Source organism: Lepeophtheirus salmonis, chromosome 5 (genome assembly GCF_016086655.4).
Source record: "Lepeophtheirus salmonis chromosome 5, UVic_Lsal_1.4, whole genome shotgun sequence".
Taxonomy (NCBI): Eukaryota; Metazoa; Arthropoda; class Copepoda; order Siphonostomatoida; family Caligidae; genus Lepeophtheirus; species Lepeophtheirus salmonis.
In genome coordinates, this window is record NC_052135.2 from 68,638,946 (window position 1) to 68,658,854 (window position 19,909).

Below are 19,909 nucleotides of genomic sequence, written 5' to 3' on the forward strand. Positions count from 1 at the left end.
TCGCTCTAATCTCATACTAATAACGATACGAGTTTAAATTTACTTTAGTTCTGATGCATCTTCTAAATTTCCCATATTTTGTATTTGGGTGGTATACAACTTTGTTGAGGGTCTTACGGCATAGAAATTTAACTTTTAAAAAAAAAAAGACACATTATTCTTTATTCATACAACTCTGATTGAGCTGAAACATAAGTATCATTCCGATTCTCAATCCTTTTATTAAGACACTTATAGCAAGAATCTACCCAGATACAAAAAAATGCTAAAGTTATCAATAAAAAGTAAATTACCAATTTAAATAATTTTATGAGATCTTAATCAATTTAAAATATAACTTCAATAAAAATCACCATCCCAAAAATGTGTAATTATGATGTCCATTAAACTGTACAATGTACACACGCTTCATTGGAACATTAAAAATCTTTTTTATATTCATGTATAAAAAACACTATTAGAATCAGTTATCGAATATAAAAACTTTTTATTACCATCGAATTTTATGATTTGAGTAGAGGATGACACATTATATTCGCCCATGAGTCAAATCAATGTCACAAATCCTGAATACAAACCTGGTCAAAATAACAATAAAAATAGTCAGGTAAAAAAAATAAGAACTAATATATGATTAAGTTGATCTAGGTGATTATTTAAATATGGGTCGATATAGAGATATCAGGGGTCTATGTTGGCAGAATGAAAATTTGAGGGTATACTTATTTAGCCAGTACACGAAATTACACAAAACACAAATTTGGAATATTCTGCATACTTATACATAAATGTTAATAGCGTTTAATAAGACTATCGAGGGTCCTAATTTATTTGTGATATTTTCGAAACGAAGTTTCATGAGTTTTGACTATGGACCATGGATGATAAACCCATACAATGAAATTGAAGAAGCAGATGTCATGTTACAAAAAGGACTGATGGGAATATAAATGGGATGTAAAAAATGTTGACAAATTGTTATGAGAGCATCAAACTCACTCTTCCCATTTATGATTAAAACATTATTTTCTTGTAATTTCATATAGGTAATAATATTCTTACTTTTTGATTTGTTACTAAGTGAATTTTATGTTTTATAAATAAATAAATATCTTCTCATTTCATTAAAACAAAAAATCGATAAGGGATCTATGGGCTAGAAAATATATGCTTTAGAGTAGCAGCTATTTCAATTTTATTTAAGGATTCAAGGGTCCATTGAGTCCTTTAAATTTTATTTACAATATAAAACTACGATATCTACTTATTTAAATTTTCAGTAGTTACTTTTATTTCAATAAGGGATTAATTTTAACTTTTTTAATGGCAATATTTATTTCCCTAAAAGATCAGCCTCCTAATAATTTGTATGATCTCTTTAAAAAACTTTATATTGGTCAATTTACAAATTGAAAATAATTACCATTATGTATTTGGTTTTAAAATATTTATAAAAAGAAAACGTAATATTCAAGAACTAATTAATCACCTAACCTCTGATTGGATAAATTGTACCGAAGAAACTTTTCATTTATAAAGGAATAGTTCAAAATGGACAAAATAATCACTTAACAAAACCATCTCATTTCTTTTCTTATAATCATTTCAAAAAATGTAAGATCATATATTAGTCATTCTACAATCATTTCATATTATGAAAAAATATATTTCCACATATTTTCTTAATAAAAAGAGATAAAATTAAAATCTTAATCAACTTTTTCTTTCCTCAAATAATTTAATCATATTTTTAGAAATTTTGCCTTTTTTCGCAAGGGCTTCAACCAAGTGAATTGTTTCTTGGGTTTTATCGACAGTCAGAAGAAGGCGATTCAAAAAATAACGATTGAAATATGGTTTTTTAAAAATACTGGCTTGAAGCAGTTTAGAAGGCAATTTGCCTGTCGAGTTTAAAGACTTAATTGCTCCTTTAATATCATTATCCACTTCTATTACAATCTCAGGAGGAATATCCGAGAAAAGCATATTCTCTTCCTCTCTTTTCTTCTCGTCTAAGATGTCAGCGAGTCTTGTTTTAGCCAGATTTATATAGTCTGCATATATAGTCTTTAAATTGGTACTAGGAACTGAAGGGGTTTTGGACAAGTGTGCTTTTAAGTAATGAGATTTTTCGTGAGGAACAAGTGACGTTAAGAACATGACAAAAAACTCATAATTAGCCCGCGATAGATTGGTTTTTGACGACTGCCCAGAGAATGTTGTTTCAAACCACCGAGCATATTTCGATGCGTCTGGTAAATATACTTGACGAATCAGTAAAAATGCTGTCACCATATATTCTGTATTTTTCTCATTAAATCCCGCATTCAAATAGTACATGACTAAATCTAGATGGGATGGGAATGAAGGAAAAAAATGTATTAATTTGATTGGAAACGCTTGAATTACGACAATTATACCATTGACTTCCTTTGTCACACCAACTCTATCATATGAATGAACTAAGGCTAATAAGCTTAGGCAATGAAACCAATTGACTTCTTTCCGTTTCAAAATCTTTTTATAAATGTTCATTACTTCACTCAGATCATTGAATGGGATTATCATTTCTATAAAGAGATTTCTTCGAACCTCATGCTCCAATGAGTTTATAATGAGGTTTCTCCAGTTTTCTTGTTCATTAAGAGCTGTTATCACTTTAATATTAGGATTCCAAGTAATAAAAATATTGATGACTTTTGAGTAGAATTTTTTAAGGTCATCTCTTTCAAGAGTTGACTTGTCATTTAGAGATTCAAAAAAGTTACAAGCAGATCCATTTTCCAGTATCCTATTAAATAAATTTATTGGGTGATGAATTATATGTAATATGTATAAATTATAACTTAATCAATGTATCTGTGAAATAAAATAGCTGATTAATTGGTAATCTTCTTTTTTTTTTTTTTTTTGTACAAAAATAGTATCAACCTCAGCAAAATCCATATCAGTCGTGTTTTAGAATAAATGAAACGTGATAGATACTCACGATTGATGAACAATCCAATCTAGAAGAGTTATGATCAAAGGACTTTCTAATACAATGAGGCGTTCCATCCAAGATACCAAAATTATATCATCATTTTCTTTTTTCCACGCTTCAAGGAAGACTTCTTTAGAACAATTGATACTGAAAAATGTTCAAAGTGAGATGTGACTATTTATAAAATATTTTAATCACATAATACCCGCTCAAAAATTGCTCAAAACTAAGGATTTTACATTTATCTAACTTGTACAAAAATCCAAGCGGTGGAATCTCCCCCTATCCAAGTTAGAAATTAGATTTAAAGCTTTACTAAAGTACTGGATGTTCTCACTTTTGCACGAATCTTTTGAATTGTTTTTTTTCGTAGTTCAGGGATTCTACGTACAGGAAGACGTCCGCCATTTAAAAAGTCTACTTCGAGACATGCATCATAATCATTCTGACTTAAACATTGAAGAAAGAAATGTTCATCCGGGTCGAGTCCGGACATTAGAGTCTGCTAAAAATATTGATTTTGATATACATTAAACATACAACAACAATTGAATAGTAATGATTTGAATCAATCAAAAGAAGTAGTAAGTGTAAACATTATAACTTTAACTTACCTGACTTGACTTGAATGAATATTTACTCTCATCATGAGAAAATTCGTTGCCACTAATCGTCGTATCAAATAAGATTTTTCTGAACTCCGTATCATAGATTCTCATGATTATCTAATTTGGACTTAGCTGAATTACTTGATAATTGCTATAAGTATTAGTTATTTACTATTAGTTGTAAATTATTAGTTAATAAGATTAACCATTAAGTGTTTAAATAATTGTGTTTATATTTCAAAGTTATGACGTTTTTGATGACGTAATAAATCTAAAATTAAAAACCAAATTCTCTGCATAAACGCCGCTATGTAGAAGGAATATGCACTTTCTTTTGATATTTTATAAGTTGTCGTAAAAAAATATCATTCCTGTTCATTCCTGTTCATTCAAATTCAATATATTTCAATTACATTCATTGAGTAAAAGTAGTTAGTATTATATATATTGAATTCATATAATTTTATTCCGATGAATTATCTATTATTGAAGAGTATTATATGTGTGATGATAGCAAGAAATTATGGAACAATTCATGTGGTTCAAAACTAAATTATCATATAATGAAGTTAACTTTTCGAGGATTTCTTCTAACAAAAATATATATTTTTTTTTTAAATATATTGATTTAAAGCATTTTTCCGTTTACGTTTAAATGATGGGCTGGGGTTTTTTTCTAGGTCATAATTGGAGGTTCTCGCTATATTTGCCATTTTCAATTCACTAATTATATAATTAACATTATCTTAAAAAGATATAAATTTATATTGTAATAATTAAACATTAATATTCAAAACTGAATTACATACCAATAACCTTTACTGTTTAATTTGAGTATACATATATATAAATATGGAGGTCAAAATAAAGGTTTATGTTTTTTGGTTTATTTATCCCAACTAGGTGTGATTCAAAGAAGAGAGGCACAAACTTCTTTGTACCCATCACTGATGGGCCATCAGTGAACCGAGCTTAAGTGTTTCAACATGGGATTGCTACGCTGGTTAATTATTTTTCTACATATCAATTATAAAAAAATTACAAAAAATGAAGTTTAGATAGAACATTTTATACGTTAAAGTTAAGAAATCATCTTTTCGGCAAAGGATGTACAATATATATAACGTAAATCTTTGATATATATAATTAAGAAAGAGAGATGATCGAAGGATGATTAATTGATTAACAAACAATATTAATATTTTAAAAAAACATTATTGTGTGCGTAACGTTTTCATTTATTTACTAATTAATTTTTTTATTATATACTAATATTATAATTACTATGCATCTTTGAAGGGCTGATTCTAAGTTATTCATCATTAAAACTACTTTATAATATTTCATTTTAAATTATGAAATGTATACCCAGTATTTGGTATATTTTTTGAATAAATGCAATGCCAAAAATACATTTAAAAAAATAAATAATAACTGGAATTATTTATTGTATACATGTCAGTATCCAATGATTTTTTATAGGCGCATGTCCATTTTGCCAATGATTTAAAATCTAAAATTATTTTATTAAGTATTATTACACAAACTATAATTTCAGTCAATGAGTTCTACTAACATTAGTAAAACTCTTTGGTTATGTTTTACGAATATAGTTTGTTTTGTTCATATCTAAAATAATAGTAATCCAATGACTACTTAACATGATAAGGGATATCCTAACCAAAAGACTTTCTAGGATATACTTTGTAAAATTTAATGTTCTATTCAAACATTCAATGATTATTGCCAAAAAAAAATTATATGTATACTGGAAGAAAAATTCATGGATAACTATTCATATATTATCCATGTTACAATTATATTTGACTCCGTGGGTAAAAATACATGTGACTTTGCTGACTCTCGGCTCACTCATCAACCATGCCTATTACTTCATGAGAATTAGAGATACTTAATTACTAAAAAGTTACTATGTTTTTAACGCCAAGTTGTTACGATTCCGCTATTTGAGTATTAGAGTCGGAAAAATAAAATCTCATTCGATATTTGTGTCCGTGAAGATCAAGCGGCTCACAGAGGACACATTCTGTGATGTCTAACTCCAACACTCTGAATGTATCCTTCATGAAGAAGAACAACAAGCTTCTTGCCAGGGCGCTTAATGAGAGTCGTGAGAAGATCCGTGATTTGGAGAAATCCATAATACCACTGGAAATAGAGAATGTCCAAGTTTCGAATCTGAAAGCCCAAGTTAATTATCTGAAGATCATTGTTGGTGTAAGATAAGTGATAAGGGATAACCAACAATTATCCTAGTTGGATTTAGAAGAAAGAAAAACCTTTTTCAGCATACAAAAATATATTTCACTCCTTCTTGAGAGCCTTTTCAATCGTAACATAAAAACACACAATCCGGGAGTTAAGTAGAGTAAACCAAACCAGCAAATATCTTACTCTTATTTTTTTAAACAGTCCATGAAGGATAATCTTTAAAAAAAGAAGGAAACTTGAATACAGTAGTGGACGTAGTTTCCTCACAATTTCTTATTTGATCCCACTGTCTTTGTGTTGAACTTCCAAATCCACCCTTCACTCTGGTCAATCTCATCACTTCTGTATTTGGGGTCACTTTTACAATGACTTGCATTTTTATATAATGCATCTTATGGGCACCAGTGAAATTTAGTCATGTAGCTTCTTCTCCCCTCTTGTAAATGGATTTAGTTGACTGTCTAAAGCCACTGAAAACTATCTTCCCCGGGAATTTGAACCACTTTGTAGACTAGTTTAATCCTATAGTTAGTAGTCTTAGTGACTCAAAAAATTTATGTTTTCCTCTGAAATAGCCACGACTTATCCAAGTGAGACGAGGGAATTGACAGCCAAGTCCAAACTAAATATGATATTTTTGTACGTGCCAGGAGGATTCGCCTTGAACGTGTCCGCTTTGTAAGTATTTTGCCCATCAGAGATATATTTATTGCCGCATCGAATCACAAATACGCATAAGATATAAACAAACAAGATCATTTACTCCCGAGGCACAGGGTGGGAAGCACGAGTGAAGAGTCGAAGCGAGCAAGCAAAATCTATGCTAGTGTTATGTGAATGAAGTATGCTGATATATTATATAAATATATCATAATCACAAATAGATGTAGACTTTCATGGACGAGGTCCCCATCTTGATCTTGTACTCTAGTGCAATCCTTGATGTAGGTAGAGACTTCAATAGCTCTTCATGTCATTTTGATGAAGAAATGGATTGTAAATGAATGCCACTGATTCTTTCAAACGGAACATGGCATTCTGTGATTCCTTCCCAATGCTTTGAAAGCTACGTATTAAGTTTTGAAATTGTCATTGTTTCAACTTTTTGTCCCTAATTTCACAAAGCTGAAATATAACGGTAAAAATTCAACTAACAAATATATAATTAAGAAGTGTTGCGTCTTGACGAGGGAGAGACACAAACTTATTTATAAGGTGGAGAGATCCAGGATGACCGAGAGACAAATGAGAAGATGAAATGGCGTGGAGGAATAAGACTACACTGTTTATAAGATCATATGTATTATATATAATACAAAACCATACTCTATTCAATTTACACAATACGAGACTATTTATACTACGTAAAACACAGTACTTTAATACACTAAAGAACATACAAGAAAATAAGAACAAGAAAGGAAATATGAAATACATAACAAAAAATGATGAAATTCACTCATTCTTGTGTTTCCTTCTAATTTGCTATTAATTTTTTTATGGCTCTACCCGTTTTGTAGTGACTTTTTTTAAGAGCACAACCAATATTACTAAATGCTGATTTCGTTGACAGGATATTGGTACATGTAACTTTTTAATCTGAAAATATTTTCACGTCTACTGTCTTCATTTTATTTATCTTAACCTATGGTCTAATAATATGTTTGTAAAAAATATAGTTTCAATTATTTTATATATTTATTCGAAAATTTAACTTAAAAAGTTCCATATTATTAACGAAAATCCTCCAACTTAGATATCGCAAGATTTTTTATCAATATCTTGCCACATTTCTCCTCAAACGTCTTTTTATTTCAATTATCTACTGTTATTGTATTATCACGCATTTATGACAATGACACAGAGTAAATGATAGCTGATTTAAAACCTAATATTGTATTCTAGCGCTAGTTGTATGTTCGAACAAGCTTACTATATTTATCAATTATTAATCGAAAAAGATTAAATTTTCAATATTCAGTATCTGTTTTTAATACTCAAATTAGTACTAATATAATAAAAAAATATAGTCGGGCTAGCCTAAATAAGATTTAAAATGAGCGATACTAAGGTTAGAATTCTTATCTTTTATTATCACGTAAGTACAAAACCTTAATTGGAGACGAGGATGCCAGCAGGGTGGTTGTATTCCATTATGGCGGTGACGCGCCAAAATGCTCTTAAATAATTATCCAGACCAGAAATGCTAATAACGTTTGTATGATAATTTTAATAGCTAAATATATATTCATATATCTACGAATAAGATAATTTAAAATAGTGTCTGCAGTTTGAACCGCAAAAATTATGTTGTAATAACAAGTAAGCATGTAGGAATATTGACATTTTAATATACAATCTTAAAATAGGAGAGTGGAGAATAATACTTCAGAGATCATGATTAGCCATTTTTGGGAGGAGGTCTGTAGGTTCCAACGACAACAGCGTGATGCCGTTCATATGGTTCCAGGGTTACTTGCTCTTGAGGTTTCATTTTTTCACCTTGCATCTTCTTCACTTCTCCAGCAAACACAGCCTCGGCTTCAGCAGTTGAGTCAATACAACTAGCCTGAATAGAAACAATAATTGATTCAACCTGGTTAAAGGAAACTTAATGTACTAAAATACCTTAATAGAGATCACGAAGTTGCCTCCATTTTTCAAAAAGTAATGAGCATTGTGAGCTACGATACGAGCCTGATCCGGCTGGGCGACATCAGCAAAAATGGTATCAACCATGGGGACCAACATACGGTATTTGTGTGGATGCCTAGCATCCTCGACAATGGGAACTACATTCGTTCTTTTTTTAGCCATATTAATGAGATCACGACCAGACCGATGAGAAAATTCCACAGCATAAACCATACCTTCCTATCATGATAAATAATAACCAGAGTTAGTTAATGCACGTTGTACTCAAGTGATAGTTAAATAAAAATCATATTATATTAAATTTGTAGGTTGCTATCAAGACCAATGATCATACACATGAAAACTGAGCTGGTTAGCATCCCTTTTAATCTAGCACCGCTGCAAAGCCGGGTAGGAATGAAGTCCGCCCGTCGATTAAACGCTGCACTTGGAATTAGAGACAGGGTTCATCAAATATACTTACAGGTCCAACAATATCTGACACGTGGGAAACAGATGTCCCAGATGCAGCTCCAAGATATAATACTTTAGATCCAGGTGCCATGTGAATTTTGTCGACACCACCAAGGACGGCAGCAGCAAGCTTAGATCTGAAGGGATTCCAAACACGGTACTCTATCTTTCCTGCATCACCTCCTTGATCCACAGAGATACGTTTTTCGCCATAGACGGCTTCTCCAGGCACTAAATTACGAGTAACGAGGGCATCTTCCTTTCCACGTGCAATGAAAACTCCTTCATGCCGATGGGGTTCAACCACAACGGTTTTTCCACCACCAGCACCTCCACGGCCACCTCTTCCTCCGCGACCTCGGGCACCTCCACGACCACCGGGGCCACCACGGCCCCTACCTCCAGGAGAAAATCCTCCTCTACCACCAGGAGAGAAACCGCCTCGACCTCCACGTCCACCTCCTCTACCAAATCCTCCACGGGAACCTCCTCCACGAGGAGCACCACGGCCACCTCCGCGGCCTCTAGGTGAAAAACCTATAGAAATAAAATCGGTTAGCGAACGGACGGAATCAGTCTAAATCCGTGTCATCTCTCCACATATCCAATGACAACAGAAGAGAACCATTGGTAAATGGTTCTAATGATTTATTTAATTACTCAACATTACCTGCAACAGCCATCTTTCGATATATCCGACTCCTATTCACACAGTCAAGAAACGTGGACTACTTGGGTTCTTGAACAAATTGTTTATATTTCTCTATACGAAAAACGTGTTTATAAGAAGAACCCCACGCGCACGCTTATCAGCAATATTACTGTGTTACGCGGCTACAATTTATCTTTTAGCCATTTTTCTGGCTATTAAGTACCATAGTAATTAAGCGGGGAACACTGAAATTTTTATGGAACGATATATTTTTTTTGGGTGTGCGCATATTTTGACTGAAGAGCAACAGAATTTTCTCATACTAATAAAGTAAATTTTAACTTTAAAAGCTCATATCTTACATATTTCAAAATTTATTGAAAAAAAAGTTTAACCATCATTTTTAATAAATAGAATATTTATCTTGTATATTTTAATTTATTCCATTTTTATAATGAAAATCATATTCACTTTTAACACGGAAGATAAAATGGAGCTAATTCACAGGTAAATCAAACTTTTAAAACAAAATTAGCAATTGAATAATTTTTTGAAACAATTATACTTTTTTTAAATTTCCATGTCATAAACAAAATATTTTAGCTCAGATATTGAATAATTTTGATACAATTTGATTGAAAAAGTGTTGAGTAGGTGGTTACTACTGCATGAAGTTTTTTGATACCATAACTCTTTGATATTGATATTTGATTTGCTCTCACTCATATGCTTAAATTGGTTAGGATTCATATTGTGCAATTGTGTATATTGGACATAATATATGTATTTAATCAAAAAATTGGTTTTAATTAAAGAAATATATATATTCAATGTCATTGAAATGATAGTTATTTAACTTTCTATAAAAAGTGGTAATTTAAAGTATTTACTTTATTAATATGAGAAAATTATTTTGCACTTCCGTCAAGATAAAAAAAGTGCGTGTTCCATATTAATCAAAGTTTTCCTTAGATTGAGGATATGAAAATTGTATAAATCCTCATGTGTGTAAATCAAAAAGAAATGTATGTGTTGGCAACATTGACAGACGACATATTTGCTATCAGAGATCATTCAAATGACTATAAAACCCAATTTATTGGACTGGAGCAAGGACTCCTGTAAGTAGAAAAAGACACTGCACTCACGCGTTTCCAATATGGGTCTTAGTTTATTCTATATGGAATGTCTCTCTTAAAGTGTTTTGCTACAAAATAAAGAGTTTTTAAAAGTATTTTGCCATCATCAACATAATAAAAATGATGGCTATATATTTCTAATAGAAGTGGTATTTTATTAGTACTTTAATCAAAATAAACATTGAAAACATATAAAAAAGAAAAGGCACTATCAAAAAGTATAAAGTTGGTCCAAGTCTACAGGTCAGAATATTTTGATTGAAATTTAGATTTTTGTCTATTAGCTTCTCAATTCTTAGCTGCCATTCTCTTTTTTGTTAAAAATCGGATGTCATCATTCAGTTTAGCACTTAAATTTTTACCCATGAGTCATGACTCATGACATTAAACAAAGCGAATGAAATTATTTGAAGAAAAGCTGACCAGGAGTGTCCTTCCTCGCACTTTACTCCCACAACAGCAATAATGTCAGAGTTTAAACTGTCCTGCATACTGTCAATGAATGAGCAACAAATGAAGCTCTAGGATTTGGGATGCCAAGTAAACTGTTTTTCTCTTCAGGAGTAGCTGTGATGTAAGAAAACATGGAGTGAGCATAAAGACAGGAGAGGTAGAGAAGGTCGGATGGAGTCGACAACCCCCTCTACTCATTATGTCGATGAACTCTTTTAGGTCTACATGCTGATTGGTTGGGCTATCGAAGGTTATTGAGTCAGGAGGTGTGTCTCTAATGACCATTAACTCTTGCCATGATGTACAGGTGATCTTCTTCTTCAAAGAAAACCCAATATACCCGGCAACAAAGTAGAGAGCATTACTCTCTCCCTTGGAAGCTAGTTCCTGGAGGTCATCTGGTTGCCAGTTAGTCAAAATGAGTCACTGTTGAGCCCTACGTGACGTGGTCGCAGCTTGAGTTGCCCTTGATGACGCTTTAGGAGTTGAGAGGTAGTTGGGGTAGTTAGTCCATAGGGATGGTACTACGTCTGGTTTGAGGTACCTGTAAAAGAAGAACAGTTATAAAAGTGAACAGCTGTCTTACCTCTTCTTTAGAGCCTTGCCAAGGGTCTGACTTCTTTTAGACTCACAGATGAAATCAGAGTCGTTGAAATGCAGGGAACACAGCTTTATACTTTTGGATGGTGCCTAATCTGTCTTCTTCAGATCTGTTTCTCTTGGAATAGCTCTCAGCCAGGCGGTATGAAGTCCGGCGTTTCTCTTTGTGTTTGGCCACAGATGGATCGTAATACCAGAATGTTGTGGCACGTTGTCATAGCCCGTTCTACACGCTGGAGCACAACACTTGGTAGGCATGATTGGAATTACAAAACACAATAATTATGGCGTTCACAAAGTAACTAATAGTTATTAGTAATAACCTTTAATATGAACAGCTCATCAGAGATATGACTTGATAGCAAAATAGAACACAACAAAATACACATTGATTACGACGAAAATCCAACTGATAAAATATTATCAGATTTAAAGTTAGTATATAGTTGAGACAACAACTAAAATCGAAGACATGCAGTACATATATGATATAAATATATCTATATAGATGCATTTAACAAAACAGGAGCACTAAGCAAAATTATCTTTAAAAAATTTTTTTAAGTAAACATATAGAAATAACATAAAAGACAAGGATGTTGCCCCAGACACAAAATTTCCATTTATAAGCTTAATGCAGTCATTCAAAAAAGTTACTAGAATCCCCAAAGAAAAGTGATTACTTCTTAACTGTGCTACGATGTTTTTTGTATTGCCTGATAATAAATTGGTTTTATAGTGTCTTTTTGAGGCAGAAGGAAAATATTTAATTAGATCATCGGCATATTCCCACCCTGAGTCCTGCAGTTACGGAACCTTCAATGAGAATGCAGATGCATTTTTTTAAATAATCTTCCTCAATTCCATGCGACAAATGATCGATCCCTCAGCTAGTTTTTGTGCTATAATAGCTTTGCAATTACTTAAAGCCTCCTCCTCATTGGAGCAACGGTTACAACTGAAGGAAAAACCAAACAACACCGTGACCTTTAAGCTACTTTTATCGGTAATTTTTATATTTAACCTTATCAGTTCCCTTGAAATTTCCAATGTAGGGCACTCTACAAAAGCATGCACCTCGTTTTTAAATATTTGCCGCAATCTTTACAGGGATGAAAAAATTTAATTGTTCCCGTTAAAATCTGGAATTGTGAGATAAACTTTCTTCATCATAGATACCACGTAATGACCTTATTTTCCATTTTTGTGGTATTCTTAGTTTGTAAATATAATAGTCGCATATCGTAGTTGCATTAACAGATCCTAGTGGCTTAAAATTAAATTTGAAATGCTAAGGGACAAGGGTGCCTTTCTTGTCAGAGGAAAAATAAACCTTCCATTAAAAAAAAAAATGTTATATGGACTCATATCATGTAGTGTCATGACTTCATCCCTCAATGCAATTCGATCTAACTCATCAGGTGCTAGAATATTTCTTGTAAAAGGGAGTTTTTTTATATTTGTGTCTTATAATATCCATAGTACTGTTTAAGTCGTAGCTAAGTGACTTACTTTACATGAATCTGTGAGCTGCCGCCCCTTCGCTTAAGATATCTCCGATGGTACAATTAGGTAGATCTGATCCCAAAATTAAAATCCTAAATATTGCAAAATTAGTTAATGTTGCCAAGAGAGTTTAACAATTTCCGATTTGAGTCATGAGGGCCTTTATTTGTCCATTTAATTCCTAAAACATTGACAACATCCTTTATACAACATCCCTACACGGTTAAAATCGCCGGTTTCCCCATGCCCATGTGAAGTATGGTTGTTATTTCATTGTTTATAATTAGGTCTGATATATTACTAAATTTTTTTAAAACATTTAAAATGCATTTGATTCTTTTTATAAGTTGACTTTCAGAGTTTCCTTCCACCATTATTGTAAGTTCTTCTGCGTATAAATCTAACAAAGGTTTTTCAATTACTAAGTTCTTACCGAAGCCTTTATATTTTCTAAGTAGAAAACAATTTATGACCTCCTTAGCTGCAAAAAATAATAAGGGGGTACAGGGCATCCCTGACTACAACTCTAACCTTAGATTTATGAGATTGCTCTTATGTACATCAATCTCTATTGTCGATAATCTGTTCTATAATAGAGCTCGGATGGGGTTGAAAAAACGTTTGGGTAACAGTTTTTTTACGGCTCTGAGAAGAAAATTGTTTTGTATAGTATCAACTGCTTTACTGAAATCAATAGAAATTATGACGGCATAGACATTCATCTACTTAGTTGAGTCCAGAACAGTTTGAATATTTCTAGAAATATCGGAGACTTGTCAGTTTTAAAAAACCTTTTTGCTCAACTCACTGTCCTTTGTTGAGGAAAGGCTCCACTTGCTTTGCTAGAACTCAGGGCAATACTCTGTAAGATTCGCAGATGATGGTTAAGGGACGCCAATGTCTAGGCAAAGTTCCATTTCCCATCTTTGGAATAAGAGAAATCCTACCATGTATGAGAGACGCAGGGGAGTAGGCTCCTCTTCTTCATATGGTTACCAAAACTATCTAAATAGGGTACAATTTCCTTTAAACAAATTGAATAAATATCACCTCTAAGAGTTGACCTCACAAAAAGGTTCTAGCATAGATCACAATGCCTTCTCTCATACTTTTCCATAGCCGTACTTGAGTTTTATGTCAAAAATGTGGTCTCCATCTCTAGCAAGGATGAGTTTGCGGCAATCCAACGCAACTTTGAACAGATTGTCATTTTCGTCTTTAAGATCAATCTTAACCGGTAATCTAATCTCGTTTCTGATTCTATCCATTTGAATTTTTTCTCGAGTAATAATTAGAGGACAATGAGGTCTGTCCCAATTAATGCTGTACACTTCACTTGGGTTGAATTTCAAAACCTCTGTTGCAATTAAAGCAAAATTGCCTATATGCATTTGGTTTTTACTTAACGAACATCTTTATTTAATCCTCTAAGCAAATAGACAGAAATATTTCCATCCTTTAGAGTCATTAACTGTACCATCTGATATATATTCAAAAGACGATCTATGTCCTTTTTTTTTTAAATTGAGTTGACAGCTCCACTATATGGCATCAAATGTTGAGCATTTACATTACCTTTCTTTAGGTTTCCAATTTATTTGCCGTTACCTCATTGGCAACAGGGATTCTAACTCAGGAATCAAGGAAAACCTTTATCCTCAAGAAGGATGTTATTTGCTCCAAGAAGAAACGCGTTCTTGGGAGCAGCTGAGACAATGTTTTCATCCATAACAGAAGCCAAAATTCAAGCCTTTCTTCTTAAAGTTTTTTTCGGAAAACGATGGTATGAAACGGCCCTTGGGGTTTTAGGAATGACCGCTGCATAGACTCTTGTAGTTATAATTACTTAATTAAATTAAATACATGGAAAATAAAAAATATTTTAACATACAAGGAAGTACCCGTATTATATATTTGAATACAAATTATTTTACTATGCACATACTAAGAATTCTAAAACAAACTTGCTAATCCGTGGACATATCTACTATAATATTATATTATAGTAGATTATTTATTAACTTGTGTTGTCTTAATAATTTAAAAGCTTACTTTCGGCTTTATATTTAGTAAAATATCGAGCAACCACTTTTATGATAATGATAACCTTTATTTGAATGTTTACTTTTTAAATTTATATAGTACTCCATAGAGGGTTTAGCTATAAATTAAAAAGTGACTGGCGTCTCAAAAAACAACTATACGAATAAGTAAGTTTTCTATATTTGTTCAAAATCAAAAAATTTATGGGCAGAAAAGGAAATCACTGAAATATATACTTTCATTTTGTTTTGTTTTTTTAAAGGTACAATTTTTTTTTATTATCAATGGAATATTGGATCCATAGATAAATAAAGTTTGTAGAAATTTGTCTAGAGATTCGTTTTATATAAATATTATTTACTACAAGTCTTATTGTCAAATATAGAAAGTTGCCCTCACTGATCTAGGGACAATATCAAATGCTATATTAATTAATATATATTTTATATCGATTTAACTAAAGATTATAACAAATAATGGTTATAGAAAATAAAGTTATTTTTGAATTATAATCAGATGGACATTAATAAAATGTCGAATGTTGTTTAATTGACGGATAATTAACTTTGCTTGAATCAAATATCTCTTTAAATTGAATTTTATCACTATGTAAATTGCACAAAGTTAAATATTAGGATATGAATTAGTTTTGCAAATGCTTATCAAGAATTAATAATAGTTTGGAGACCTTTATAAACGACGATGTAATTCAGTTAGAGCATCAGTCTCCATTATGTGGTCTAAACTAACTTGTTTAACACTTTTATTTGCTCTTGCAAATTGTAACTATATTGGGTAAGAAACTATATTATTTCATTTACTCTGGCTATAATTAATCATTATCATGGAATAGATACAAAGTGTTTCAAACCGAAGATATTCATTCTCAAGCAAAAGCTATTGAATTGATCAAATTCATCGAATCCGCAGATGAAGGAGTCTATGACTTCTGGGTGTCTCCACGTGTGGGCTCTTATGCTAAGGTAATGGTTGCTCCTGGATACGTTTCTAAATTCGAACAATTCTTGAAGGAGCAATCCATTGCCTCTACTCTTTTGATTGAGGATGTGGAAATGTAAGTTTATAGCTTTTAACATATTTATGCAGAGATGAAAGTCTCAGGAGGACAAATCTCCCTCACAATTCCTGCGACTGTGCTTATGTGTATCATTACTCGGTCCATGATTAATTGTCAAATCCTTCTTATAGTACTAATCAAAGATTTTCCATCATTGAAAATGCTTTAAGAAAAATCAAAACTTCATCCAGATCAATTGACTTTGAAAACTACTACAGTTCAGACGATGTAAAAGACACAAATGAGTTTGATTTTCCACACTAACTCACTTTCTCTTGTTCCAGATCTTTTCTTATTTGCATGAGCTTGAAGCCGATAATGGCTTTGTCGAAGTTGAAACCTATGGAAAATCCTACGAAGGTAGAGACTTAAAGGTCATCAAGATTATGAAGGCTGGACCTAATGCTCCCAATATCTTCATTGAGGCTGGAATTCATGCACGTGAATGGATTGCACCTGCAATGGGCACATACATTATTCATAGTCTTCTAGAAGATCCTGAAAATGCTCGTTACCTTGACCAATTCAATTTCCACATCATGCCTTCCGTTAACCCCGATGGCTATGAATTTAGCAGAGAACATGTGAGATATAAAGTTTCCACTTAGGATTGATCTAGAATATAACTTTATATATATATTTTTTTAAATAGAGACGTTTTTGGAGAAAGACAAGAAGCATAAATCAAGGATCTAGATGCAGAGGTGTTGATCCCAACAGAAATTGGGCCTTCCATTGGAATGGTAGTTATATTTTTAGCTTGTATTATAATATATGTACATAATATTTTTGATATAATGTGTAGAATCTAGTGTGAGTGATGATCCATGCACTAACATCTTCCCTGGATTAAAACCATTCTCTGAACCTGAAACCGACGCTATTCGTCAATATGTTGAAAAGTTACAACCTACTCCATTAATGAGCTTGTCTCTTCATAGTGCTGCAAATTTGTGGTTGGTGCCCTACGGATACGCCTACAATGTATATCCTGAGAATTACGATGAGCTTGTAAGCTTCATATTTATATTGAAAATAATAATTTTCATTGTATATGTATTATAGATGGGACTCGCAAAGAAGGCAGTCAATGCATTGAACGCAGTTCATGATGCTGGATTTGAAGCTATCAACTCAGCTAATTTATGTATGTACAGGGGCGTCCGCAAGGCGGTGGGCTGGAGGAGCAAAATTAAGCAATATTTGCTTTTTACTATAAAATTTAGTTTTTGAATTTTTTTTCCAAAAAAATTAATTTCTTGAGAATTTTTCAATTTTTTTAAAAAAGATTACCCCCCCCCCCAAAAAAAAAATGACCCTGGACGACCCTCTTTTATCTCTAAAATATTTGAACGAGTCATAGTATATCCTGATTATTTTCTTAGATCCTGCTTCTGGAGCATCAGATGATTGGTATCTTGGTGTATTGGGATCAACTTATGCTTACACTGTTGAATTGAGACAAGGTGGATTATTTGGCTTCGATTTGGATCCAAGCCAGATTAAAGAAAGTGGTGAAGAATTGTGGGCAGGAATGAAGGTCATCTTTGATAGATTGCATGAAGTATCATTACAATAAATAAATTTTTAATTGATATCCTGTATATCATTTATTATAAATGTTTTAATATTTCTTTTTTTAATAAATAGAACGAAAAAAAGTAAATTTTTTAGAGTTGGTATGACCTAGGACTGCATTCTTAATGTGGTAGGGGTGGTGGGGATTTTATTCTATCATATTAGAAGGGGTTCTCGGTGCTTAGAAATGCGGCGGGGGTGCAGTTTAAACTGCCTTTATGCCCAGTACTTCACCGGACAACCTAAGAGCTGGGGTATTTTTTTTGGTATATTAGGGAGGTTCCTTTTTGTCTAGAAACACGAGTGCGGTAGAGTTTAAACTATATTTTGGCCCAGTCCTTCACCTGTACATCCTGAGAGTCGGGGTATATTTTGGGATATTAGAAGGGTTTCTGGATGGTCAGGGAAGTGGCGGCGAATAAATTTAACTTGACTTGAACCTAGTAGATCACCTGCACAGCCTGGAGGATATATATTACATCATATTATAAGGGTTCCTTGTTGCCAGGAAACGCCAAGGCAGTAGAGTTTAACCTGTATTTTGGTCCAATACTTCACCTGCTTAACCTGTTAGGGAATATCAAGAGCTTTCATTGATACACAATCTATTTTGGAATATAAGGACGTTTCCTTCATACTCCAGGAAGCGGCTGCGAGTTGCCCGTCTGGCACAGAATAAAGCAACTACTACCTCATCGCGTGGAAGAAGAATGATTATATAATGTTTAATTATTAGTATATCATACAACCAACATGAGGATAATTCTTAAAATTTTACCGTCTTTATTTTTTGTTTTATATTAAGCAGAAGAGTTCTGAATTAATTTTTAATTTCTTAATGTCTCTTAAAACGCCTGGCAACCCTACTCTAATACGATAAATATTTATGAATTTAAATATAACTATAATATTTTCGCTGCCCTAATGAAGAAGATTCTCCTCTTTAGAGAAGTTTTCTCCCCCCCCAATAATATAACTGGGAGCTGATATTAACAATGGTCTTTTTTATATACATCAATTTTTATGAGTCAAATTTATATGCAAACGAATTTCCAGACAAATTTCTAGAAACTTTATTCTATTTACTTATCCAATATTTAATTGGAAGTTCATTTTTGTTTCACCTCAAACAAACGAAATTGCAATTTTCACCCCCATCGTAGCCTGTCCTAGCTCAATAGAGGGACCCATGCAAAATTTCAGCCTCCTAGGTTCAATGGTGTGGGAATGTATAAAGGACATCTACATACACACACAATCTCCCTTTTATATATATACAGAAGATATAGACAAAGATAAAGAAGATTAATATGTTATTATCTCTTGGTTTTTAATAATAAACCAAGACTCGCCAAATGACGTCACCAGAAATAGAAACAGATTTATTTAATGAATATGCTGTGCCTGCGCAGCCCTTTTCTTAATGCCTAGCCTTGCTCTAGTAACATAGATAAAAACTAAAAATGCTTTAATAAAAACTATCGTGCTTCTTCCTTGATAAATGATATTACTTTTGACATTTTCAAAATAAGGAGAAATTATATAATATGAGCACTAAGATTTTACAGGTTACCAACGTAAACTCTTTTTTTACTGACACGTCCCTGGCTAATAAAGTTGATAATTCTGTAGAGAAAAACGAGTGCAAGGAGAAGGAGGGGGGAGAAAGACTTATGGTGTCATTGTTTAAAATACTGATGTGATAATCAGCTGCCTGCTTTATTATGATTTTTAAGGGTATAACGAAAGTATTTATTAGCAAAATGTTTAATGAAGATATACAACGTATACTTTGACGTACAGTGGATTTGAAAACGTCACACTCCATGAAATTGTAATTCATTATGAACCATATTCTCAGAATAATAACTAATGAAACGACAAAGTAGAGTATTTTGAAATATATTTGAAGTTCCAGGTTTAAAAAGG

The 19,909-nt window shown here is 32.5% G+C and overlaps 3 protein-coding genes and 1 long non-coding RNA gene across 7 annotated transcripts; 1 reads left to right on the forward strand and 3 right to left on the reverse strand.

Annotated features, from left to right (window-relative positions):
• Positions 1-1,273: 1,273 nt before the first annotated feature.
• LOC121118619 (Fanconi anemia group A protein) lies at positions 1,274-3,864 on the reverse strand. Of its 3 annotated transcripts, none has more exons than XM_040713198.2 (6): positions 3,598-3,864; positions 3,321-3,488; positions 3,189-3,265; positions 2,990-3,130; positions 2,421-2,791; positions 1,274-2,348 (listed from the first exon to the last, which is right to left on the reverse strand). In XM_040713198.2, the coding sequence occupies exons 1-6, from the start codon at positions 3,700-3,702 to the stop codon at positions 1,714-1,716; spliced, it is 1,497 nt and encodes a 498-aa protein (XP_040569132.1). In that variant the 5' UTR covers positions 3,703-3,864; the 3' UTR covers positions 1,274-1,713. The 3 variants fall into 3 exon arrangements, with proteins under 3 accessions (XP_040569132.1, XP_040569134.1, XP_040569135.1); XM_040713200.2 differs by having other exon boundaries at positions 3,321-3,485; positions 3,598-3,847; XM_040713201.2 differs by lacking the exons at positions 3,189-3,265; positions 3,598-3,864 and having other exon boundaries at positions 3,321-3,454.
• A 4,169-nt stretch (positions 3,865-8,033) lies between these two features.
• Positions 8,034-9,795, reverse strand: Fib (rRNA 2'-O-methyltransferase fibrillarin). The gene is made up of 4 exons (XM_040712544.2): positions 9,602-9,795; positions 8,942-9,468; positions 8,452-8,697; positions 8,034-8,392 (listed from the first exon to the last, which is right to left on the reverse strand). Exons 1-4 carry the CDS (start codon positions 9,612-9,614, stop codon positions 8,225-8,227), a joined length of 954 nt encoding a protein of 317 aa, XP_040568478.1. The 5' UTR covers positions 9,615-9,795; the 3' UTR covers positions 8,034-8,224.
• Positions 9,796-10,856: 1,061 nt separating this feature from the next.
• On the reverse strand, positions 10,857-12,234 carry LOC121118011 (uncharacterized). Of its 2 annotated transcripts, XR_011780376.1 has the most exons (3): positions 12,099-12,234; positions 11,781-12,021; positions 10,857-11,719 (listed from the first exon to the last, which is right to left on the reverse strand). It is a non-coding gene; the product is annotated as an uncharacterized lncRNA (long non-coding RNA). The 2 variants fall into 2 exon arrangements; XR_005864307.2 differs by lacking the exon at positions 12,099-12,234 and having other exon boundaries at positions 11,483-11,719; positions 11,808-11,947.
• Positions 12,235-13,840: 1,606 nt separating this feature from the next.
• Positions 13,841-18,068, forward strand: LOC121118010 (carboxypeptidase B). The gene is made up of 8 exons (XM_040712546.2): positions 13,841-16,119; positions 16,178-16,399; positions 16,534-16,630; positions 16,687-16,986; positions 17,055-17,145; positions 17,208-17,413; positions 17,468-17,549; positions 17,788-18,068. Exons 1-8 carry the CDS (start codon positions 16,058-16,060, stop codon positions 17,979-17,981), a joined length of 1,254 nt encoding a protein of 417 aa, XP_040568480.1. The 5' UTR covers positions 13,841-16,057; the 3' UTR covers positions 17,982-18,068.
• The last annotated feature ends 1,841 nt before the right edge of the window (positions 18,069-19,909 follow it).

Coding starts and splice junctions, on each gene's coding strand:
- LOC121118619 (XM_040713198.2), bottom strand. CDS start 3,702: ATGAGAATCTATGATACGGAGTTCAGAAAAATCTTATTTGATACGACG. Junction 2,792..2,989: donor GATTGGATTGTTCATCAATC/GTGAGTATCTAT, acceptor TTTATTTAATAG/GATACTGGAAAATGGATCTG. Junction 2,349..2,420: donor TGTGACAAAGGAAGTCAATG/GTATAATTGTCG, acceptor CATCCCATCTAG/ATTTAGTCATGTACTATTTG.
- Fib (XM_040712544.2), bottom strand. Junction 8,698..8,941: donor TGTCAGATATTGTTGGACCT/GTAAGTATATTT, acceptor TTATCATGATAG/GAAGGTATGGTTTATGCTGT. Junction 8,393..8,451: donor ACTTCGTGATCTCTATTAAG/GTATTTTAGTAC, acceptor GTTTCTATTCAG/GCTAGTTGTATTGACTCAAC.
- LOC121118010 (XM_040712546.2), top strand. CDS start 16,058: ATGTGGTCTAAACTAACTTGTTTAACACTTTTATTTGCTCTTGCAAAT. Junction 16,631..16,686: donor ACTACTACAGTTCAGACGAT/GTAAAAGACACA, acceptor CTCTTGTTCCAG/ATCTTTTCTTATTTGCATGA. Junction 17,146..17,207: donor TTGGGCCTTCCATTGGAATG/GTAGTTATATTT, acceptor TATAATGTGTAG/AATCTAGTGTGAGTGATGAT.